This window comes from Trichinella spiralis (genome assembly GCF_000181795.1).
Source record: "Trichinella spiralis strain ISS 195 chromosome Unknown Scfld4, whole genome shotgun sequence".
Lineage (NCBI taxonomy): Eukaryota > Metazoa > Nematoda > Enoplea > Trichinellida > Trichinellidae > Trichinella > Trichinella spiralis.
Window position 1 is genome coordinate 6,699,541 of NW_003526943.1, and position 23,252 is coordinate 6,722,792.

At 33.9% G+C, this 23,252-nt stretch overlaps 7 protein-coding genes across 7 annotated transcripts; 4 read left to right on the forward strand and 3 right to left on the reverse strand.

Annotated features, from left to right (window-relative positions):
• The first annotated feature begins 136 nt into the window (after positions 1–136).
• On the forward strand, positions 137–1,765 carry Tsp_01630 (RNA-binding motif protein, single-stranded-interacting protein 3). Its single transcript, XM_003377415.1, has 8 exons — positions 137–206; positions 273–364; positions 459–678; positions 789–883; positions 958–1,004; positions 1,122–1,227; positions 1,273–1,512; positions 1,601–1,765. The coding sequence occupies exons 1-8, from the start codon at positions 137–139 to the stop codon at positions 1,763–1,765; spliced, it is 1,035 nt and encodes a 344-aa protein (XP_003377463.1).
• A 4,776-nt stretch (positions 1,766–6,541) lies between these two features.
• On the forward strand, positions 6,542–7,397 carry Tsp_01629 (hypothetical protein). The gene is made up of 4 exons (XM_003377416.1): positions 6,542–6,770; positions 6,841–6,900; positions 7,176–7,297; positions 7,392–7,397. Exons 1-4 carry the CDS (start codon positions 6,542–6,544, stop codon positions 7,395–7,397), a joined length of 417 nt encoding a protein of 138 aa, XP_003377464.1.
• Positions 7,398–11,234: 3,837 nt separating this feature from the next.
• On the forward strand, positions 11,235–12,010 carry Tsp_01628 (hypothetical protein). Its single transcript, XM_003377417.1, has 5 exons — positions 11,235–11,246; positions 11,272–11,354; positions 11,433–11,454; positions 11,640–11,796; positions 11,832–12,010. The coding sequence occupies exons 1-5, from the start codon at positions 11,235–11,237 to the stop codon at positions 12,008–12,010; spliced, it is 453 nt and encodes a 150-aa protein (XP_003377465.1).
• A 77-nt stretch (positions 12,011–12,087) lies between these two features.
• Positions 12,088–13,010, forward strand: Tsp_01627 (hypothetical protein). The gene is made up of 2 exons (XM_003377418.1): positions 12,088–12,115; positions 12,835–13,010. The coding sequence occupies exons 1-2, from the start codon at positions 12,088–12,090 to the stop codon at positions 13,008–13,010; spliced, it is 204 nt and encodes a 67-aa protein (XP_003377466.1).
• A 229-nt stretch (positions 13,011–13,239) lies between these two features.
• On the reverse strand, positions 13,240–13,906 carry Tsp_01626 (putative hemoglobin subunit alpha-1). The gene is made up of 2 exons (XM_003377419.1): positions 13,822–13,906; positions 13,240–13,427 (listed from the first exon to the last, which is right to left on the reverse strand). The coding sequence occupies exons 1-2, from the start codon at positions 13,904–13,906 to the stop codon at positions 13,240–13,242; spliced, it is 273 nt and encodes a 90-aa protein (XP_003377467.1).
• Positions 13,907–14,505: 599 nt separating this feature from the next.
• Positions 14,506–15,098, reverse strand: Tsp_01625 (hypothetical protein). The gene is made up of 2 exons (XM_003377420.1): positions 15,060–15,098; positions 14,506–14,814 (listed from the first exon to the last, which is right to left on the reverse strand). Exons 1-2 carry the CDS (start codon positions 15,096–15,098, stop codon positions 14,506–14,508), a joined length of 348 nt encoding a protein of 115 aa, XP_003377468.1.
• Positions 15,099–15,402: 304 nt separating this feature from the next.
• On the reverse strand, positions 15,403–21,643 carry Tsp_01624 (ubiquitin conjugation factor E4 B). The gene is made up of 25 exons (XM_003377421.1): positions 21,501–21,643; positions 21,408–21,447; positions 21,284–21,302; positions 20,955–21,055; positions 20,193–20,334; positions 19,990–20,113; positions 19,815–19,938; positions 19,658–19,746; positions 19,446–19,581; positions 19,246–19,377; positions 19,023–19,139; positions 18,682–18,783; positions 18,485–18,598; positions 18,177–18,375; positions 17,829–18,076; positions 17,654–17,724; positions 17,406–17,504; positions 17,051–17,270; positions 16,822–16,961; positions 16,585–16,747; positions 16,386–16,520; positions 16,061–16,252; positions 15,814–15,988; positions 15,578–15,724; positions 15,403–15,500 (listed from the first exon to the last, which is right to left on the reverse strand). Exons 1-25 carry the CDS (start codon positions 21,641–21,643, stop codon positions 15,403–15,405), a joined length of 3,270 nt encoding a protein of 1,089 aa, XP_003377469.1.
• Between the last annotated feature and the right edge of the window lie 1,609 nt (positions 21,644–23,252).

Here is a 23,252-nt window from a genome sequence, read left to right on the forward strand (position 1 = left end):
CAGCGCTACTGGCGGTGGTGGTGGTGACCGTTCCAGTCGTAGCGCAAGCAGCAGTTCTCCTCGCGAACAGCTCAGCCAGACTAATCTTTACATCCGCGGACTGGCACAAAACACTTCTGACAGGGACTTGTACAACATGTGTCAACAGTATGGCAAGATTGTTTCTACCAAGGCCATTTTGGACAAGACGACAAATTTGTGCAAAGGTAATAAAATACGAAATTATTATTTACAAAATAAAAATATTTATTCTTTTTTTTTTCTATTCTCAGGATATGGATTTGTGGACTTCGATACACCGGAAGCGGCGGAACGGGCAGTTAAATCGTTGACCCAGCAGGGTTATATGGCGCAGATGGCCAAGGTGTGATGGCGATGGGGGGGGGGAGGAGAGGGATTTTTTGTTTTCAGGTTGTTGATGAATTTTATTAATTTCCATTTTTTTTCTTGTATTGCAGCAGCAAGAGCAAGATCCGACAAATTTGTATTTGGCCAATTTGCCGGCGAATTGGAATGAACCGCAGTTGGAAAATTTGTTGAAAGCGTTCGGCACGGTCGTTTCGACCAGAATTTTGCGTTATCACAATGGAGCGAGTCGTGGGGTTGGTTTTGCAAGAATGGAAACTCGTGAACATTGTGAAAATGTGATCAAAGAATTCAATGGCAAAGTTTTGACGGGTGAGTAGAGAAAAAAATACGGTGTGACAACTTTTTAATAATACAATAATAGTCTTTTCTCTTTTTTTCTATTTTTCTATTTGCAATTCTGTATATTTTTTGGTGTTCAGGTCACACTGGTGATCCGTTGTTGGTCAAATTTGCCGACAGTGGACGAAGACACCGACGAACCCACTTTTATCACGAACACATTAACAACGGCGAAGTGGGCCAACATGTTTACAATTATTATTATTATTATTATTATTATTTTAATATTTCGTTGTATTTTGTTTTTAGGCTAGTTACAGTATTCCGGCGTATGATCCGAATCAAATGACCAATGGGTAAGGAAATTGTTTTATTTAGAATTAATTAATTTTTTTTTCCTGTTGGTTATTTATTAAAATGGTGGTTAGGTATTTCGCTTCATCAATGCAAACGTTATATGAACAATTTTCCAGAAATGGTGCGCTGAACGCTGGACCGTTTGCTGCGGCGAACTTTTACCAACTCAATCCACAATACGCTTATTTTGCTGCTGCACCGTTTTCATCGGTTGCTTTGACTGTTTGTTGTTGTTCTGAAAAAAAACTTATTTTTTTTCTTTGTTAGATTGTATCTGGTCAGCCGTTTCTTGGATATCCGACCGTCTCTAATGGAAGCGAAAACGCCGCGGGCATTAACAACTTAGCTGCTCAGATGAATCACATGTCGCTCGGCCAGGCGCCCCAACCGACGCCAATACCCAACGCGCAACCACAGTACGCCGGGGCTGGGATACCGTCGATTCATCCAACTTATCAACTGTACCAGCAGACATTTTATCCGCCAATGTGCTTTCCAGAAATGCAGGTATTTTGCAATGTAATAATAATAATTATTATTATTTGTTGTCGATGTTCTCTATCTACAATCATTGATTGTCGTTTAATTTTTCCAGGCTGCTACTATTGATATCACCGCCATAAATGGCAATGGTAACGTCAGTCCTCCTACAATTGTTGCTATTGAAGAGACGGAAGTGAATTATGCGCAGTCGCCCTATCGTGGTAGTACTAATGGCAGTGTGGTTGTTTCTCCGGCAATTGCAACTGCTGGAAAATGAAAAAAAAAAACTGTGCAATCTCACTTGATAACAAGACATCATCATAAAGTGAATATATATATATATATGTATGTAGTGTGAATTATTCAATTTTTAATAATTTTTTTTTATAGTTCAACAAAATTGCGTGTGAATATTATCCAGAATTATATATGGTCTCTATTTATCATTTAAATTCCTTTTATTTGTTTTCTATTTTTTTGTTTTGTTTTTACGTCCATCGGCTGGATCGACGTTTGTTGTTTCAGAGAGAGAAAATTATTTTCTCAACATTTTTGAATTTCATTTCACTATTACTGTTGTTGTTGTTGTTGTTTTACGCCTAGTTTTTAGAAAAACAACAAACAAACAAACAGCAAAGACCGTCCTCCATTTTTTTACTTTCAGTTTTTTTTCACTCTTTCTTGTTACTACTGTTTTTCCTCCGATGCTTTTTCTCTCTGCATCGTTTCTGTGAAGCTGCGACCTTGTTTGTTTGAAAATTTTCCATTCAAACTAGAGCTCTACGGTTTTCACCACCATTAGATTAGCAGCAGCTGTTTTACTATTTATTATTTATTACTACTTTTCTTTCCTGAAATTTACCTACGAAAATTATCATCATCATCCATCATCATTATTTTTTTTCTATCTTTTATTTTGGAAAAATTTTTTCCACTACTTGATTTTTCATTTCAATATTTTGTGGGGGAAGATGAGACGGTCCATCTATCTATCCACAGAAAATGTTTGTTCGGTCAAGGGAGAAAGGCTTGCTTTGAAATTTTAAATTCTGTTCTGTTGCCCTTGGCCACGATATGGGTTTTTCTCAACAATCGCCCCCACGACATTGTGCGCGATTTTCTTCTTTCTTGTTTTTTCTCTTTTTTTACATTTTCTATTGCTCTTGAAAAGATGCACAGTTTTGGTTGTGGTTGTGGTTGTTGTTGGACAGTGAGCGGATGTTTTGTTTTTCTGCTTGCTAAAGCTGTTTTCACTTTCAGAGCTGCTCCTGCTACTCTATCACCACACCCACTAAAAAATACCTCTGTCGATCTGCTGCATTTTTTCCCCTATTCTTCTTTTTTGTCAGGAATTCTTACTTACGGACACGCCCATTATTATTTTGTTCAAATAATGGGTTGTGCAATTTTGATTTTTATCATTGTAAAATTTGATGCGCACTTTTTTTTTGTTTTTCTGTGCGCTTGTATAGTATAAGATTTACTATGTTGTGTTTAATATCATCACACATATGACATCACTTCAGGTTTTGTTTGTGAATTTTTTTGTTTTCTATACTTGGCTATCTTTTTCTTTTTGTGGAGAAATTTTCACTCCCTGAAGATGATCGATCAGCTGTGTTTTTGTTTTGATGCCTTGTTGTCGAGAGCTTATAGGGTTTTCTTTTGCAAGATGTGAACGCGAAATTATTGGAACGACGACTAAAAAATATACATATTTGTGAGCGCTACCACCTGGCTCATCGTTTTTTTTCCAATTTTACCCTCCTCTTTATGGGTTTTTGTTTCTATCAGTTATTATTATTATTATTATTATTATCCTTTATATAATGTACATATATATATGTATATATCCTTATGAAATGTTATTTATGCTTTGCATGTAAATTCCACCGAATAGTTTTTGGAATTTTTTTTTTGTACTCTCTTTTTTGCCTTTCATTCTCTGCTCACAGTGGTTGCGAAGTGAGAGAACGGTTTGGAATTTGGATTGATCGATCGATCGATCGATCGATTGATATCTTTTGTAGCAGTTTGGTGAAAGAACACCCCACCACCCGATTTGTGTGACCATCAGATTTTTTTTGTTGTTGTTGTTGTCGTATGTCTTCATTTAGACGACAACACGTTCGTTCCATCATTACAAGAACATCATCTTTCGTTATAATTTTTTTTGAATTTTTGTTGTCGATGCGACCATCCGCTGAGCAGAATTATAGAATATTATTTATTACACGTCGTTGAACTTTTTTAATTTTACGACAAAAAAGTAGAAAATATTGGTGCCACGGTGGTGGGCAACTGTGTGTGTGTGTGTATTTATTTATTTATTTACTTTAAATATATTTTGTATGCAACAGCGACGTTCTATGGAACGAAAAGTATGAAAAAAAGAAAGTTGACGCGCGCCACTCAGATAATGTGTACGAAGACTGTTGTTTTTTTACGCAAAAGGCTCGTGTTTATTGTTTTTCACGTTGTGTGCATATTTTTGAAATAAAGACTGCGTATGAACGGCACAGTTTTTTTTCACTTGAGAAAAAAATGATGAGCAATTATGATTAAAATTTGAGTGTTGTAAACTGTTGTCCTTGATCAACGAAGCAGGTGTTCATTTTTCAAAACGACGAATAAATATGATAATTTATACTTTTTTTTAAAATTTTCTACGGAGCGGTGAATGAATGATGCAATTGTTTTACTTCAAAATGAAAAATGTTGCAAATATTTTTCTCGATCATGTGAATCGGCGATGTTTTCTTTTGTATGCAAATTTTATGTCCGTGTCGTGTTGCACGCGACCGATGAACCGGCCAATCGTCGTTGCCTCGTCGTCACGTGCTGTTGTATGCAAAATTTTTACAATTTTGTTACTGTACCTTGTTGAAACTGGAACAGAAACTGGATTTTTGTTGTTCTTTTGCTTCTTTTTAATACAAACAACAACTGATTACAAACTTAGCTGTTGTATTTATTTTTTCTTAAATTTCAATATTTTTATTTTTATTTTTATCATCAAACAAAAACAAAGATGAAATTCAAAAAAAACAAAATAGTAACAAAAAACACTTGACGAAGAGATGCAGAGTTGTTTTTGTTTTTTGTTTTTCATATCGGCAAAAAATTAACATAACTGGTCTTGGCCGACAATTTAGAGAAAAGAAACAATCAGCAAACTAGTTTTTTGTTTGTGTTGTTGTTTCTTTCAAACTTTTTCAGATCAAAACAAAAATATACAATTATCAACAAAATTAACAAAAACAAACATTTCCATTAATATATTTAAAATAGCATTAAACGTGATATTGTACTGAATGACAACTATTTCTGGTCAAATTTGTAGCTTTCGAAAAAGCTTCTTCAAAATTTTTCGCTTTTGTCCGTCCCTTCATGACAAATAATAAGTATCCTCGAGTTTTCTTCTCTACGGTTCAGTTTAGTCGAGCAGTTTCTCTGTTCTCCTTATATCACAAAAAATTAATTTTATTTATATTAGAAGAATTTGTTCAATTTTATGAAAAATATTTTTCAAACTTATTATCTTCAATTTATTTTGCATGTCTTATGTGGATTAATTGATTACATCAAATAATTTCAACCGACAAGTCTGTAGTCACGAAATGTGGTTGGTTTCAGATGTCAGATATCGGATTTTCACTGCAATTTCTTGCTTTCTTCTGCATTATTTTTGTTTACACTTTTTTGCATTCTATGTAACACATACAAAGCTAAAATATTTTAATCTTAAATTATAAAAAAACAGTTTCGGGTCAAAAAGACAGATGCCTCAGTTTTCCAGGCGGGTAACGCCCTTCTGAAAGCTTCATTCCATTTTTCATTGACAATCGATCATTAATTTTTCGAAAAAGCCGCTATTGAAAATACGAGCATCTGGCGTTCAGTCGCTGTGAACCAAGTTGAATCCAAATTAATTTGTTTTAATTGACGACCGTATTTTTCTAAATCATTAAATTTCAACTTCAGTTTGCATATTCTTCAAAAAAAGCAACTGCTCACTGGCAGCTAGCTCTAATAATAGAACTATTTTTTGTTTGCTTGTTTCAGGGCAGGCACATGTGAATCTTTTTTGAAGAAACATCTTTCACCACCCCATCAATCCTTTGTTGATCAGCTCGTCGTAAACAATTTCTTCAATCAACCAATCAAATGGCAGCAGAAGAAATTTACTCTGCCAATGTTTAGTTTCAGAAGAATTTTTGTCTTTGCTATTAATCACAAGAAAAGCCACAATTCCAAATTTTACAAATCAAATCTCAACCTGACAGCTGTTTCCTGGAATTCTTCAAGCACAAGTGTTGCTTTTGTCAAGCATTTTATTTGTTACAGCTAGAATGCACTACATCTGCTAGATTTCTAAAAATGAAGAGGTATTAAAAAGAAAACAGAGATCAGAGTAGAGATTCAGTATATGCAAGTTTAAATATACAAGTAAAAAAAAGAAGCACTGATTAAGCTGTTATTACAAATAAATTCGTTTATGTCTAAGTACTGAGAATCCATCTCAATATAACCAAAAAAGGGATACCATTTACTCGTCAGCTCAATTTTGATTTTCTTTTTTCATTGGCTGTTTACTAATTGGCGAATGATTTGTACTATTTCATTAGCTATTCACTTTTGATTTGTTATTGGATGATGATTGTTTATCAAAATTTGACCAAATATAGATAGATGCTCTGCCACTGATTTACACTATACAGATAATTTGTCCAGTTCGGGGCAGATTTTTATTGCGTTTTCTTACTGGTCGTTCAGCGCGCTATTTATTGGACCTTCATGTCGTTGTCTTATTGGGTTTTCATTGTCTAATTGCTCATTGATTCAAACCTTTCACTTGTGATTAGCTGTAATTTTTTTTCGTTTCATTATTTCAAATATTCCATTCAGGATTACGTAACTTTAAATAGTAGTAACATAACATTAATAATCAAAATAGTAATTATTTCAACAATTTATTGACATCCGTGATAACGCAAAAAAATTACATCGAAAGCTGCCCGCTGGATGAGCACTTGGGGTACAAAATGGAAAAATGGCAGATTTGAAAAAGCAAAGAGCGGAAGAAACAAAACCCATCTCCGCCATATACGACAAAGAAGTTTACGCCGCGTACGCTGAACCATCAACATCTGTTGGCTATTTTCCGGTTTTGAAACGAGTAAAGTCCACGATGTACAGCCACCGGTCAAAGTGCTACCTAAAACTTCCTGAACATCGTCGGAACCTGGAAATCCCTGACGCATTCAGGACAGCAAAGGCCGGTGAAGATTTTTTGCTGTAGCAGAGTGCATCGAGGAATATAATAATATTTGCTACGGATTCTAACATTAGACTGCTGGCAACCAGGAGAATCTGGGGTATGGGTTGTACATTCAATATTCTATCTCAATGGTATCAACAACTTTTTACCATCCATGCATAAAATGAAACTGGTTTCCTGTTACAAGCATGACTTTTTGTGTCGATAATCAAAGCAATGGTATCAGCTTGCAGTAATTTCTCGATGTTATTAGTAAATCATTTGCTTTTATAGAAGTAATTAAAAATAATCATCCACTCGTCAACGTTGGAGGGTTTCTCTTATATATATTTAAGACAACATTAGCCATGAGTACAGATAAGGCCGAATGCTCGTGATCTGATACCAGTTGAATTAGTAATATGAGCACCGACACGAAGTGTTCGTTCCAAAGTTTGCATTGCATCCAAACAGTGTGGGTGCAATCAGTCTTCGCACCGAGATGTAAAGCCGCAGGCAACATCTTTTCGCTTTTACGATGCTCACAATGTGTTTTATGCTTATAAATTGGCACTTTAAAGAGCATAAAATTTTTTTATTTTAATTTTTTTATTTATTAATTTTTATTTTTTATCTTTAACAGATATGATTAATAAATAATTAATAATATGGAAGTAACTGAAAATAATTATCGACTTGTCAACATTGGAACCTTTCATTTATGTATTTGTAAAGAAGATTAGGCATGGGTACAGATACGGCCGAATGCACGTCATCTGATACCGGTTGAATTAGTAATATGAGCACCGACGTGAAGTGTTGGTTCCAGAGTTTGTATTGTGCCCAAAGAGTATGGGTGCAATAACTCAGTACATCGGGATGTAAAACCCGGAAACAACATTTCTTTGATTTCACAAAGCTCTTAATGTGTTTGTTTTATGCTTTTAAATTGGCTCTTTGAAGAGTATAAAATTTTTTTATTTTATTTTTTTTATTTATTAATTTTTATTTTTTATCTTTAACAGATATGATTAATAAATAATAATATGGAAGTAACTGAAAATAATTATCGACTTGTCAACATTGGAACCATTCATTTATGTATTTGTAAAGAAGATTAGCCGTGGGTACAGATACGGCCGAATGCACGTCATCTGATACCGGTTGAATTAGTAATATGAGCACCGACGTGAAGTGTTCGAACCAGAGTTTGTATTCTATACAAACATTGTGCGTATAATGGCGCCAAATTTAGTGAAATTCAGAATTTTTCAGCTTTTACGATGCTCGTTATGTGTTTTATGCTTATAAACTGGCTCTTTGAAGAGCATAAAATAATTTTGAAGTACACGAAACAAATTGTAATTTTAAACCTGAATAAAATGCATAAGCAATAATGCACCAAGCATACAATGCAACAAATTGAACAAGTTGCGCAGGTAACGCGAACTGTTTTTATATTTTTTATCTTTAACAGATATGATTAATCAATAATTTTAATATAGAAGTAACTGAAAATAATTATCCACTTGTCAACATTGGAGCATTTCTCTTATATATTTATTTTTTAAGCCGTGGACGTTGAAAGCAATGCCTATTTTACTACATATCGAGAAGTGTGTTGTTGTGTGGTTGGTTACAAATTGACGTTACGATGACGATAAAATAATTTTGAAGTTTGCAAGAAAATATGCAAGTTTAAAAGTAAATTGAATACACACCGCAACAATAATTTCAGCAGTTATGCGCAATAGCAGTGTGTTGAAGTTACGCTTGACAAACAAAACTTTGTTTGGTTCCAATCCAATCAAAAAAACCAACAAAAGTTAATATATCGAGGCAGATGCTTTACGTTGAAGCGTACAAAGTAAAACGATAAAAACTGCAAGTGTGCCAACGTAAAAGAGAAATAGCTCGCACCTTCTTATTGTTATATTACAAGCTAGCATTTTCGGTTTCAGTTTAGAAATCCATCGGCTGCTATGCAACAATCTCCACCAATTGGGAAGTGATACAAGTCATCCGTAGCGGTGAACATGTGGAGAGCTGCACAGAAAATAAACACGCTTCATACAAATTATAGAAGCCGGACAAACTCAAATAGTGGGCCTTCGTTAGATCCAAGGTTAGTGCCAGGTGCAATTAGTGTAGCAATAATTAGCTGGAAAGCAGTGTCTCCACCAGCTTGAAAACAGCCGATCAGTTTTTAGCGTGGGGCCAGGTCCAGGATACGATATACATTAGCCCAGCCAGAGATCAATGCTGAACAAACGATGACCAAATCCAGTCAGCAGCTTTTAATATATTATCCGCCAACCAATTATATATTAAACTTTGCGAACAAGACTTTGGCAAATCGCCTGGCTTGGAACGTTAAAAAACGAATTACATTCACAATCAGAAAAATTAATGAAAAGGTTGAAATGCTAATGATATTAGCATTTCTGTTAGTGCACCTTGTATCCGCGGGTTTCGAAATCTTAAATGTTGGGGCGTCGGTTCAAATTGAAACCTTGTTCGAGTACCTTCAGCAGGAATGGGTTATGAATGTTAAAACATCATAAATTGTGATAAAAATGACCAAAAATTTGAAAATATTAAAAATTCCACTATTAAAGTTAGAAAAATTGTAAAAAGAAATATTTGAACCAATAAAACGCAAAATATTGAAGCTAATCAAAATGGAAAAGATTGAATCAATGAGCAATTAGACAAAAAAAACCAACAAGACAACGCCACGAGCGTCGAATAACAATGCTTTCAATGATCAGTAAGAAAACGCGATAAAAATTTGTTCCTCAGCTAGATTATGCATGAAAATTTTTATAAAATTGCTTTGTAAGAAATGAATGCAAAATTCACATCCATGCAGCTATTACTTTACATGTATTAACTGTAGAAAACAAACAACCAACATAAAAGTAGCTCTGATGATAATACTGTTTTCTGTTACATTGCCGATACACATACAAAAAGCTCAGATTATAATATAAACTTTGTTTATACAGTACAATACAATAAAAAAAAATTAGCAGCCAAAATTTTTCATAAAATCACAACTTTTTCTCTAGCAACAATTTTTTTTATCATTTGTTAAGATATCATTTTTGGACTTTTCATTAGTAGTACTGCTTCCTTTTATGCAGACACAATTCTTTTTGTTTTTATTCTTCAGTAACAATTTCAGGAAATTAAATACACTTAAATTTCATCGAAGGAAAAAATTTATTTATGTTCAAGATGTGTTTCTAAGACAACTACTATGTTTACTTTATGACTTTGCCCAACGCCCTTCGTAATTTAAAAAATTAAAAATTATTCAAGTATTTTTCTCACTAAAAACGATGTAAAATGTTTTGGTTGAAAACAAAAAAGAATTTTTACTATGTAATGTAGCACTTGTTAAAATAAGGAAAGTATTTAGCTTTCTTTAATACTAATCATTCCTAGTGTCAGTTCAACAACTGCTGTTTTGGAGAAATTGGCAGTTGTGAATTTTATCTTTCTATTAAAATCATCATTTGCTTAGCAACAGCACATGATAAATATTGCAACCGTTAAATTGTTACTTTTTGAAGTGTTATCCAATGACAGAGAAGTTGAAAACTTTTTATTTCAAAAGCAACGATTGCAACGATGCAAAGCAAAATGAAATTTCTCATGCTTGACCAGCAGATGCAACAATATTATAAATTATACGCAAAATTGTAACAATAAGAAAATTTTGCTATTAAGCTTGAAATTTTAAAATGCCAGTTGCTTTCACTTCGCAATTCTGTTGACTGAAACGGTTATTTGGAAACAGTCATCAATCAAACTTCAATAGAACAGTTGTGTTCTAACATCCGGTAAAGCTGTTTGTTTTCTGAAGATGAAAGTGAAGCTTTCTTCATTTTACCACATTTTCATTTTCTGGGCTTGACTTCTTGCTTTGATTCTTCTCATCTACTATCTTATGGTAGACGATTAGCTGCTGTTTGATTTTAAATGCTCGAAACAACTATACTTTAATATATGAAGGAAGAGTTTACCAGCTGAAGCACACAAATTTTGAAGATAAACAATGGGTTTGCCAAGGCGTAAATAATGTTTTATTAAATTATAAATATGCATGATTATGAACAATCATTGACGTTCTTTTTATAGGTAAAAAGAAGATTCAGGAGTGCAATGCACACGAACTCAAATGTGAATGCTGTGTTGAAATTCGCTCCTCATGCTCATAATTGTACCCCATACAGCAATATCTTACATAAAATTGAAAAATGTAATCTTAAACGCGGAGCAGCTGAATAAGAGAAGCTCGTTTTACACATTTATACCAGCAGTATATCTGTGAATTTGGAACCAATCGGTTTTCAATATACAGAAAAGTGAATGCTCTAACGAACAGAAGCCAGGCAAAAAGATTTCCCCTGCTGTCAGCAACTGAAAATTCCTGCAGTCAGCCAAAAGGCAATGTCTAAGTGACTGCTTTCGTGGTGTAATGTATATGATCGTATTTTAATATTTGAAAATTTGAGTCCTATTTGAACACTCTGTCTGGAGCACTGATACCAGGTTTAAAATTACTCCTGAATGGTACCAGCAGATGTTCACCATTCATGTTTTTCTAGAGTGTAAATTAATCTCGCTTGTATAATGTTGGAAGACTATATTGTAAAATTTTGAATAAATGTTAAAGGCGGCATAGTTACATGTTGTCTGTCCTTCAACTACTTAAACGATAATTTGTGACTTATCAAACCAACAACAGAAAAAAATTGCGCAAGCTAGTTAAGTTGTTAAACGCCGAAAATAGAAATAAGAAAAAATTGAATTTTTTTACAAATTGAATTTCTTATCTCACTGCAATACTGAACAAAAAATATCAAACGCACACAAAAAATAGTTAATCTGTGCAAAAGCATCTTCAATTTGTGCCTTTGTCGAGTCAATACAAAGAGCATGGCTTCTAAAGCGGAATAATTTTTACATCCCGCAAAGACAGCCCGAAGATTTGACTGATATCTTCACACACCAGGATACCGGCCAATTTTATATTGCAGGTATGTTATTCAGATTTATCATTACCCCTTTATAGGCACCATTTGTCTGAGATACTTCACACTACCCCGCCAAAGTTGGCGTTTCAGTCCTTACGACCATTACAATGTCAAGCTGAAGTTGAATATGCAAATGCCTGAAATTTCTGCAACGCTGTCTCAAAGTATGTCACCGTTTTTGTCAGGCAGTGAACCCCAGCTAGTGCTCAATTATTGAGCATGCAGAATAATGAGAATGAAAGCCAGAGCGACAGATAATTTATGCTTGAAGGCTATCAACGAGGATAATTAGGAATGACCATATTTTGGGAGAACACATGCGGTGAGTATTGGGGCACAACTTTATGGAGGAAACTTCAACAGTAAACCAACTTTTGTTGGCTTTCTATTGTTAAGAAAAATAATTTTAAAATACAATAGATCAGTAAATTTATAAGCGCCGATTTTTAATCTAAATGTTCCACATTTCCTTATCATTGAAATACAAATATTGCAACTGCAGTGTTCCGTCAACCTAGTGTCCGTTTACTTTGGAAATTGAGAAAAAGTTTTGCACAATTCGCAAAACTAGATAAACAAATGTTTCTTTATTTATAAATAAAATTGCACATTTTTATTTATATATTTAAATAAAGCCAAGAATAGAACGGAAAAAACGCTGGTCAAAAAACTTAGTAAAGATGAAAAAAAAATTCGATTTCAAGCAGAATGATTGGAATAGAACGGTCACGCACGCTAAAATTAGAAAAGTATTTCGATGCTAGCATTTATTAGTTGCCACATCTGCTTTTAGCTGACAACTGCAGCTGCGGATAATTTGTCAATTGTCTGTTTTCCGTTTAAACTAAAATCGCCTTAATCCACTGATCCGTTACGACAAACGTGAACAATTTCCTACAAACGGAAACGCACCATATGCACATAACATTTGAAATTGTAAGTAACCAAGTAATTTATTTGATGAGAGAAACAACTGTTTAGTTGACATCGTTTTGAATAGTACTTATGCAGTCGGGTAGAAAAATGTAAATTTCTTTGAAGATGCCAACGGAAAGGACGCTATGCTTGCACCAAACAGAAAAACTGTTAAAGCTTCTTCATTTCACAAGGCAGTCGAAATGACATCCTTGGAAATCCACAGCATTGGTGCGCCAACTGTGTACAATTCACTTCTGTCTGTCCACATGTGTACAATGTTCCGCATGAAGAAAGGATAATTGGCGTAACAACCAATATTGCATATCAACTAAACGATCCGTTTGCTCTAATTTCCTGATGTTATTAGTAAATGGTGAGCCTGTAAAGAAGCAAATAAAAATAAATAGTAGCTCACGTGTTAATATTCGCAGGCTGCTGCTACCCTTATACATCTTAAAATTACATTAACTGTTGGTGGAAATACAGCCTAAGACGCGTGGTCTGTTACCTCTCCAATTAGCCTGAAATTCACCGATACGAAGTGTTGGAATCGTACTGTAGTTGCAGTAATCCCATGACGGTGGAACTAAATTCACTGTATCCACAGGGTATGAGTGCAATGAATCGGTGTGGGAGATGGATTTCTAAGCATTGCAGCAGAGTCACTGTCCATCTTTTAGATATTTGGCAGTGTGGTGCATATTTGTAATTTGGCGCTTTAATGATAATAAAATAATTCTGAAATTCATAAAACAAGAGTATATTAAAACCTGAATAAAATGCTCAATCATTGCATCAAGCAAACCATGCAACGAATTGAGCATGTTGCGCAGTTACCGGATTTGTTTCATATTTTTCATCTTTAACGGATGTTATTCATATAAATAAATAACAATTAACGTTTTGTTCAAAACATGATTTTTGTGCTTCGATAACCAAAGCAAACAATGAGTTTGCAGTTATTTCCGGATGTTATTACTAAACGTTAACTGCTGAAGAAGCAATTTAAAATAATCATTCACTTATCAACATTGGAACATTTCTCTTATATATTTGTAAAAGAACATTAGCCATGGGTACAGATACGGCCGAATGCACGTCATCTGATACCGGTTGAATTAGTAATATGAGCACCGACGTGAAGTGTTGGTTGCAGAGTTTGTATTGTACCCAAAGAGTATGGGTGCAATAACATCCCTACATCGGGATGTAAAACCCGGAAACAACATCTTTTTGATTTCACAAAGCTCTCAACGTGTTTTATGCTTGTAAATTGGCTCTTTGAAGAACATAAAATAATTTTGAAGTACACGAAACAAATTGTAATTTTAAACCTGAATAAAATGCATAAGCAATAATGCACCAAGCATACAATGTAACAAATTGAACAAATTGCGCCGGTAACGCGGACTGTTTTTATATTTTTTATCTTTAACAGATATGATTAATAAATAATTTTAATATAGAAGTAACTGAAAATAATTATCCACTTGTCAACATTAGAGCATTTCTCTTATATATTTATTTTTTAAGCCGTGGACGTTGAAAGCAATGCCTATTTTACTACATGTCGAGAAGTGTGTTGTTGTGTGGTTGGTTATAAATTGACGTTACGATGACGATAAAATAATTTTGAAGTTTACAAGAAAATATGCATGTTTAAAAGTAAATTGAATACACACCGCAACAATAATTTCAGCAGTTATGCGCAATAGCAGTGTGTTGAAGTTTCGCTTGACAAACAAAACTTTGTGTTTGGTGTACTGCAACATAAAATGGCTGATAAAATTTTTGTTATCCATCTTTGCAGTGCATTCTGAAATAGTAGAGCACCGACTGACTGACAACTATTAAGGCAAATGATGGTGGATTTGAAATGGTTGTTGGGAAATCTGTTCGCAATTGAAAATAGTAAAAGCAGAAAAATTCGCTTGTTGGTGCGCAAATTGGTATGTATCTGACGAGAAAATCAAGAAAAACAGTGACAAAGAACAGTACTGACTTGTGAATTGCTTTCACAGTGGGAAAAGCCAGTTGCAGCTTAAAATGATGTGCAACGGGTGTTTCGATTCGCACCAAGCATTGTTGGCTGCTCGTCACATGCTGAACAGTAGATTAGCAGAACAAGTTCGACTATTCGATTGATAATGATTTGAAGCGATGACAGATATGCAATTGAATATTCAATGAGCTAATGAGAAATTTTTTTTAATTTTAAATTTTTCTTTGCAAAATACATATCAGTCATATTGGTCATTTACTTTCTTTTATTCGTAATTTTCAATGGTTTGATTAAATCGAATCAATTAAATACCAATGCCGCCACAATGAATTAATTTTGGACACACCATCCATCGCCTGATATGCATGCGTTCACCGTATATCATTGTATATGCGCATTTTCAGTGATAAAGTTCTTTTTTACACAGATATACAAACACAAAAGATGAAAAATTTCAGGATAATATATATATATAGATGGAATTAAAATATAACAAAAAAGAAAAGAAAAGAAAAGAGAACCAATAAAAACTGAAAAACAAACAAAACTGCTTGAAAAAAGCAAACTTTTGTGATTTTGCAGAAATTTCCAAAAAGACAGCATTGAAAATATAATACATTGTAGGATTTGTTCAACGTCGTCTGAAAACAAAACAGAAAACAACACCACAGTCGATGATGGATGATTGGTCAGTCTGTTTTCTTGGCAACGGATGATGATGATGATGATTTGCTTTCTTTCAGCTTCTCTGCAATCCAGGCGTCGATTTTATTTTTCAATTCCGTAGCTACAAAAAAAAGATAAAAAAATAAGAAATCCAATTCAATTTATAAACAAAAGAATAATAATTCAGTTTCATTTTACCTGGAATTAGCATAGATTCGTCCAACTGCTGCCTAGTGAACGGATCGGTAGGCTTGTTCAGCAAATGCCTGCGTATACTGCTCACGTCGGTGATGTTGCCAGAAGGTAATAACACCGGATTACGCATGATCGTGCCCATCAGCGGATCTGTCACAAAGTACAACAGCATTTGTTCACAACAGTTTCATAATGTTCATAAGAAAGAAAAAAAAACAAATTTCATTCTAAAATTTTACCCGTAAATTCTTCGGGAATATCGCACAGGATCACCTCCTGTTCGCGTTTCATTTCCCAAATTTGTTCAACTCTCTCGGCCAGAAGTTTAAACTGTTCCACCTGGGAGACGGCTTTAATCTTGTGCCGAACAATACGACCGACCACATCTTCGAACAGCTGCTTACTGTAAGAACGCTGAACAAGAAAACATTTTCACTGTTTTGATCGACAAAACAATAATACAAAAAAAATAACAACAACACCTACCTCATCGTTGGCAATGGCAGCCGCAAATTTATCATTATCCAAATGTAGATAAATTTGTGTAAGCTGGTCTAGCAAAGCCCGCGGATCCCAGTTGAATCGTTGTGGATTTTTCACACGCAGATGACGACATTTCGGACCGCACAGTTGAGCTAAATTGAAATTCAACATTGCCGCTAGCCGATCGCCAAGTTCCTGAAAAATGAATCCATTCAAGACAAACACCAATAAAAGCAGTGCAAAAAAATTGGAAATGAAACCGGAAACAGCCATTAATTAGGCTGTGAAATTATTATGCATATTTTTTTCAAATAAAAAAATTAATTACCGCAGACAGGAACGGCTCCTTGATGTCTTCAGTCATGAAATCGAACATGTCCACAATAACATGGGCCAACTGCAACGATGAACGGACCACCCTTTCGTCTTGCTGCATTTGTGACAAGATGCGTTCTCTTTCTTCCTTAATTATTAATAAAAACCAAATTATAATTATAATATCTATTCGCAGTTGCAGGAAATCAAACACTTGTGACCCGTACTTCTTGTACCATATTCCACTGGGTCACATCGTCCATAATACGTTGTGCTTCGTTTAGCCGTTTCAGTCCTTCCAAACTCTCGTCTAGCAGAAACGTGGTATCGTTGATCAGCATGTTGACAAAACGAATAAAATTTGAATCTGCTTCACTGAATGAAATAAGCAAGAATATTATTCAAAGCTTTCAATGAATAGAAAAAGAAGAACAAAAATTAAAATAAACAATGGCATCTCACTTGCAAAAGTCAATGATGACAAGCTTGTGTTGGGCATTTTGCCACATCGACTTGAACACCGCCTGGATGTGAAATCGAATTGTAAATTTGTCAAAAAATTCCGTACTCGATCCCATCGATTCCACATCTGAAAAAAAAAATTTTTTTTTCATTCATAAATTTCTTCTTGAAATTGTTTGAAATCAAATTCGACGGGATACCGGAATAAAATTTGACCAAACTGCGGAAAAAGTTCGCAGGAGCAAGTGGATGATTCAGAATTGCCATGTGCAGAGAATGTGCGGCCGGTCTCAATTGTGGACAAGTGTAGAAGATCACCTCGACCACCTTGGCCACCAGGTATGGATTTTTGAATTGGTCCGCATTGCAAACCAACGTCAGCAAACCGTGCGCCAGTGAATCACAGGAGCAATGCACTATCAGTTCAGGCGTTTCACTGAGCAATAATGCAATGAATCAGGAGAAGAAAAGCATTATTATTATTATTATTATTATTATTATTATTATTATTATTATTATTATTATTAAAATTGTCATATAGAACAAAAAGAACAACAACACTATTGCAAACCTGAGTATAAAGATCAACAAATCCATCACATCTTCAACAAAGAACTCTGGGAGAGTTTTGAATAATTCAGGAACTTTCACTGGAGTCAGACCGTTCATTCTACAAAAAAAGCAAACATATTCACAACTGCCCGTTGAATATATATATATATTATTTTCATAACATAACAACAAAATAATTAATGAGCTGCTGCTAACCCGTTCAAGCTTAAAATTTTTATGATAAAACTCAACTGAACGTTGACAAACGTCAAAACGCTGCGCAGCAAGTTCGGATCGAAGAAAGTCGCTTCGGATAACATGTAGGCAGTGCAAAGACCCTAAAAATTTGAATAATACTTATTATTATTATTATAATGAAGAAAGAAAATCAACCAAAAACGGATTCAACTTTTTAAAATACAAATACAAAAATAATATTCACCTGAACAATAGTTTCAATTTCTGATACAATGCATTTTGTGTAATTTTCGGCTTCCTCAGAAGAAGAAGAAGAAGAAGTGTTCGGCACGTTGTCTCTTTTAGCTCTAACTTGGGCAAGCAACCGTTGGGCATCTTGACAACTGCGCAAACGTCGCTTGTGCATCCGCACGCCTCGTACCACGCTCAAATGCTGTATGTAAACGGTAAGAAAGAAACATTCGGTCGTGAATTTTGGATCTGACCATTCTTCTTCAAAAAAGAAAAAACAACAACATTAAATATGCAATAAACAAAACCACAAAAAACTGCCACAGTCTTATTTATAACCAGTAAATAAATCGCCACGCACCATGTAAATTATTGATATAAGTATTCAGCTCTTCTTCACTCATGTTGATGGCACTTTCTCGAGAAGAAATTTTCCTGCATTTCGGATGCAAGATAAACATAGGATTAATTTTGTCCAATACAACTTTATGTGACAATTGATAAAAAGTGTACAAGAAGTTTAAAAAGAATCCATCCGGTGCCGTAGTCGTTTGTTCGACCTGAATAATAAATTAATAAATAATAATAATAATAATAATAAAGATGTAGTCACAGTTGGTTTTATATAATTTTTATAAACAATGCTTAAGAATCAGCAATGAGAATTACCATTATGTTCCCTCTCCGTATATTGTGAACAACAACATTATAACTGTAGGTGATGGCCGCTTCTCGGGATGTTGCATTTGTCAATAAATTTTTCAAAATTTTGCAACAATGATACTAAAATTGTAACAATGGAATCAACAACAACAACAACAACAATGCTTTTTAATTAAGATAATTCATCTGCTAATATATTATACCCTGCATGTGTCAAGACGATCTCGAACTATTTTGTACACGACTTCCTTCCTACTCTTAGACATGTTTTCTTCACTCTGCTGCAACTGCTCTTCTACAAATTCCTGAAATGGACCTTGCATTTATAATAGAAGAGAATACATTACATTATGCTGTACTAATTCATTAAAACAAAATTAATTTGTAGCAGTGCAAAAATTATATACGCATTTTTTTTCTTGATTTCTTTTAATTTCAAAAGAACAATTAAAATGACCAGTAAAATTAAGTTGAATTAAATTAAATTAAATGCATTTTAACCAGTTCACAGAAGTAGAAGAAACAAACAGCCCCTAATGCTTACAAGAGTTTCTTCGATGCTATCAAAGTCAAACCACTGGCCAACGGACGAAAGCAAAGCTATTTCGCGACCCACCGCTGTAGTATACGGAGTGTTTATAAAGTCTGCTCTCCTGCTTAGCTGAAAAAATAATTAAATCCAATATTCAAAGAACAACAGAATTTATGAAGCTAAATTATGTAAAAGATAAATTCTAAAAAAGACATATTCTTACACTAGAACAAACTGGTCTTGAGGAACCAACTTTGATCTGACAAAGGAAAGACATCGCTTTCAGTGCTTGGGCAAACATACCGGATTTCGTCAGCTTACCAGCACCGTTAGCAGTTAATAATAATGAAATTATTGGATGAAAAATCTACAACAAATTAAAAAAAAATACCAAAATAAAAAATGAATGAATAATAGTATAATTTTGTGACTGACTTTGTCAAATTTTTCCGACATCAATGGATCATTTTCCGAACTTTGTTGAATCACTTCAGTGACTAACTGAGACCAAAATGCATCTTGCGATTCGACTAGCAATGATTTGATCATCACCAGGCGAAAATCGTCCAAACTAAATTTAAACTAGCATATTATGCAAAAATAAAATTCATTTAAAAGAATATTTCAAAAATAAAGTTGTAAAATACTTAATCTGCGCAAACATGTTGCCAGATAGAAGGCTGATGAGCAGGGAAAAGAAAATCTTTCTGAATGGTATAGCAAAACAGCTTTTACTCTGCAAATAATTAATTTACCACCAATTATCAAATCAGTCATCACTGTGAAAAATTCCAAATCACTTACATGGTCAACACCTGCGTTCAAATGAGTCACGATGTTGTTGAAGCAAATAATGGCATAATTAAATATACGACTTTCGAATGTATTCGACTCTGGCCATACATGAGCAAATACTTCTTGACAAGCGCTGAAAGTTGAATATGAATATCAGTCAAAAATAAAATGTTATATAAATCACCGCTGCTCATCAGCCACATTTGGAGCTAGTGTTTCTTCAGGAGCAAGAAGCTCTGCAAAGTTCTCCTTTCTGAGGCAGAACATCAAGTCGTAGAACACTAATTCACAAACATTTTCCCATTGTGCTGAAAGAAAAAGCAAAGAAAAATTTCCATTATAAAAATCATACCAATTTGCATAAAATGAAATAAAAAATTAATTTACCCGAATTCTGACAAGCTTCGTCACGTAACGTTGCCAGCGGTTGTAGAACAGAAGCAAATTCCGAGTTGTTGATTCCATTGGATACATTCAGAAGAGAACAAATTTCATACATTAAATCTCCACAGTTGTTTTCATTTTCGATCTAAAATTCATGTTTAACTTCATTTACATGAATTGTCACTTCTTCACTTGAAAAAGTGTTCGAAAGCACTTTTCAGTTAATAAATTATTCAACTATTGTTATACTATGATATTAACAGCCATAACAATAAAAATAATTATTTATAATAATATCATAATCCATCCTGTGTGAATTTCTTTTGCTTTTCCCTCATCTGAAGCAATGCTAATTTCACAATGACACTCACATCAAACATACTTGCAATCGTCATAATCAACCAATTAATATCAACGACAAAAATAACTACAATTTAGAATAAAGAATCTTACGTTAGTGCCTATTAAAAAGCAAGAAAACATTTTCTTTTATAAATGAAATTCAAATTCACTTCAGAAGAAGGTAAATTATGTTATTTGAAGAAAAAAATTTTTTACCACTGAAATCAACGAAATTTCATCGAAATCACGTGACGCTGAATGCAGTGTTGGTAAACTCATTCGAAGGGAAGAAATTTATTTCCTCAGTAAAAACTTAATTTACAAAAATTGAAAGCAAACACTTTCAAAGCAATTCAAAACACACAAGTCAATAAAAAAATAATCAGCCAAAAATTATGACGTACATCCTTGATTATCAATTACTATATTACGGTATGAATTCTCATCATACAACAACATAAAGTTATCGCTAGCAGGCGTGTTGCTGTGCGTATACAGCAAAACATTTTCAAAATAAGTAACTGCTAAAAATTAAGAAAAAATTAATTCAACTACAAATGCGTTGCCACTTCAAGATAGGGGAAAACGATAGAACAAAACAAAACTCTTCCTTCTTATCCATCAATGTTTTTGCTCAGTAGGAAAAGTGGAATACTACCTGTGTCATTGGAAGACAATTTTCCCCTATGTATGGAATGATCAACATCATGGTTTAAGTGTTAAACAATAAAAAAAATATTTCACAAAATAACTTTGCTTAAGACGCGTCGCCTCATAAAGTGAATAATTTGAATAAAAATAATCAAAAAATCGAGCGCGTGGAATATTTTAAGACGATACTAATTGTTCTAACAGTTTTTACACGATGAAACTTACCGCCGAATGAGAACAAGGATCGTAATCGTCCATTCTGACTCTAAAGAGAATTGAACTGAAGAAGTAATTCACGGTTCCAAAATTGTCCCTTACGGTGAACTGGACTCCGATGTGTCTTCTGCACTTTGTGCATTCATAGTGTACAGCTCCATTTCCTGCTCAACGTTTTCTGCTGTTAGTAAGGCAAAAGGATTGCTTCCCATTGCTGGGTTGTTTTCCCCTTGATTCTGAGGCATTTTGAATCTGAAGAACACGTATACCTGTGAGAGAGTAGTGCAAATCAACGCGACCATTCCGAAATGCATAACATTCCCTCCAATTTAAAGAACAGAATTTATTTATTCATTTATTTTTTTGTGTTATCAAATTAAAAACTGACAGTTAAATTATTAATGAAAAAAAATTTTTTCTTCAGATACTTAATTATCACAATAAGCATCAAATAATAATGTCAAGCAGTGAATGAAGGCTGTTCAGAAGGGGAATTATTGTTAAAAAAGTTTCAAGCTTGCATTCACTTCAAAAGCATACCAAAAATTAGGCAGAGTAAATTACATGCAAAAATCCTAAAAGCACCAATACACTGCAAACGCAGACTAACAAATTATGCAACAAATGTTTTTGCGTTTACAAAACCTACAGTATAAATTAAGACGGATGATGAAGTTTAATTTGTAATAGGTTTAGAGCAAAGCACATGTGATCTCAAAAAGTGACAACAGTATAATAATTTTTAGCTTTACTGAGAGAACAGGAAACAAACAATTCACATATTATATTATTTGAAAACTATTAAAGTATCGCACTAATGATTTGCATTGTTTAAATATAAATGATTCAGACCTCAGACGAATCATTTCAGTTTAAGTAATGTTGAAGAATATTTGCAAAAAATGTAAAAATTTAAATAAACAGATAAATCAGCAAATGTAAAGCAATGCAAGTCAATGTGAAACGTGCATAGCAAAAGTGGAATTTAACAATAACTTAACAATCGAATCAAAAGTAGAAAGCGATTAAATTTTACAGTAAGAACAACATAGACTGAATGCTACTAACTAATCTGACGCACAAGTAGATCGTTTCAAAGAGTCATCGCAGAGGATGTTTTTGAATACCAAAAGTTCTAGCAGTCACCATTAAGTGGACCGTATATTGTCATTGCGGTGGGAATCTGACTGACAACACAAACAAAAGCTTGGTCATCTCCACCTGGACTTTCGTTGACCATTGTCAACTTGTGACCTTCGACAGGTAGTTGTTTGTTTAATTGGGTCAAATTATATCCTATTTCGCATTACGTAATCAATTTTTTTTGAATTTAAAATTTTTCGAAAATTCAATCAACAAGGAAGTATTTCAAATTGAACTTTGCAAGCAATGTTGGTTGCTACGATGCCAACTGACGACTGGATTGAAGTGAAAAATCAGTTAGCTTCGACATAATAATAATAATAATAATAATAATAATGATTCAAGCAAGTGTCATCTCTAGACAACATCAATCTAACGACAGCGTCATCACAGCTGAAAGCATATAAATAAATCATTTAAACCTGACAGATATGACACCTAAACTAAGAAAACAGTTGACAAATAACCAACAACACCATCAACCACCACAGTACAACAATAATAATGATAAAATTTACCTAAGCTAACGTACAACAATCGACAAGATACAGTAGCAAAAGTAAATGGAATACGTTTCTATTTTTACTACATATGCAGTGTTTGCTTTTGACGCGCAGGTTGAAGCTGTAATTTGCAAGAAAATCTCCAACAAAGTATTCGCGCGCATACACACACACACAATGATCTATTTCATGATTACTGTACTATTTA

Coding starts and splice junctions, on each gene's coding strand:
- Tsp_01630 (XM_003377415.1), top strand. CDS start 137: ATGTGTCAACAGTATGGCAAGATTGTTTCTACCAAGGCCATTTTGGAC. Junction 365..458: donor ATATGGCGCAGATGGCCAAG/GTGTGATGGCGA, acceptor CTTGTATTGCAG/CAGCAAGAGCAAGATCCGAC. Junction 1,513..1,600: donor TGTGCTTTCCAGAAATGCAG/GTATTTTGCAAT, acceptor TAATTTTTCCAG/GCTGCTACTATTGATATCAC.
- Tsp_01627 (XM_003377418.1), top strand. CDS start 12,088: ATGACCATATTTTGGGAGAACACATGCG. Junction 12,116..12,834: donor ATTTTGGGAGAACACATGCG/GTGAGTATTGGG, acceptor ATTTCTTTGAAG/ATGCCAACGGAAAGGACGCT.
- Tsp_01626 (XM_003377419.1), bottom strand. CDS start 13,906: ATGTTATTGCACCCATACTCTTTGGGTACAATACAAACTCTGCAACCA. Junction 13,428..13,821: donor TCATATTACTAATTCAACCG/GTATCAGATGAC, acceptor TTATCATTAAAG/CGCCAAATTACAAATATGCA.
- Tsp_01629 (XM_003377416.1), top strand. CDS start 6,542: ATGGCAGATTTGAAAAAGCAAAGAGCGGAAGAAACAAAACCCATCTCC. Junction 6,771..6,840: donor ATTCAGGACAGCAAAGGCCG/GTGAAGATTTTT, acceptor TTCTAACATTAG/ACTGCTGGCAACCAGGAGAA. Junction 6,901..7,175: donor TTCAATATTCTATCTCAATG/GTATCAACAACT, acceptor TAGTAATATGAG/CACCGACACGAAGTGTTCGT.
- Tsp_01625 (XM_003377420.1), bottom strand. CDS start 15,098: ATGATATACGGTGAACGCATGCATATCAGGCGATGGATG. Junction 14,815..15,059: donor TGCATATCAGGCGATGGATG/GTGTGTCCAAAA, acceptor TCTACTGTTCAG/CATGTGACGAGCAGCCAACA.
- Tsp_01624 (XM_003377421.1), bottom strand. CDS start 21,643: ATGCCTCAGAATCAAGGGGAAAACAACCCAGCAATGGGAAGCAATCCT. Junction 19,582..19,657: donor AACATGTTTGCGCAGATTAA/GTATTTTACAAC, acceptor GTTTAAATTTAG/TTTGGACGATTTTCGCCTGG. Junction 16,748..16,821: donor TTTGCAAGTGAGATGCCATT/GTTTATTTTAAT, acceptor TATTTCATTCAG/TGAAGCAGATTCAAATTTTA.
- Tsp_01628 (XM_003377417.1), top strand. Junction 11,455..11,639: donor GGCATAGTTACATGTTGTCT/GTCCTTCAACTA, acceptor CACAAAAAATAG/TTAATCTGTGCAAAAGCATC. Junction 11,797..11,831: donor CGGCCAATTTTATATTGCAG/GTATGTTATTCA, acceptor ACCCCTTTATAG/GCACCATTTGTCTGAGATAC.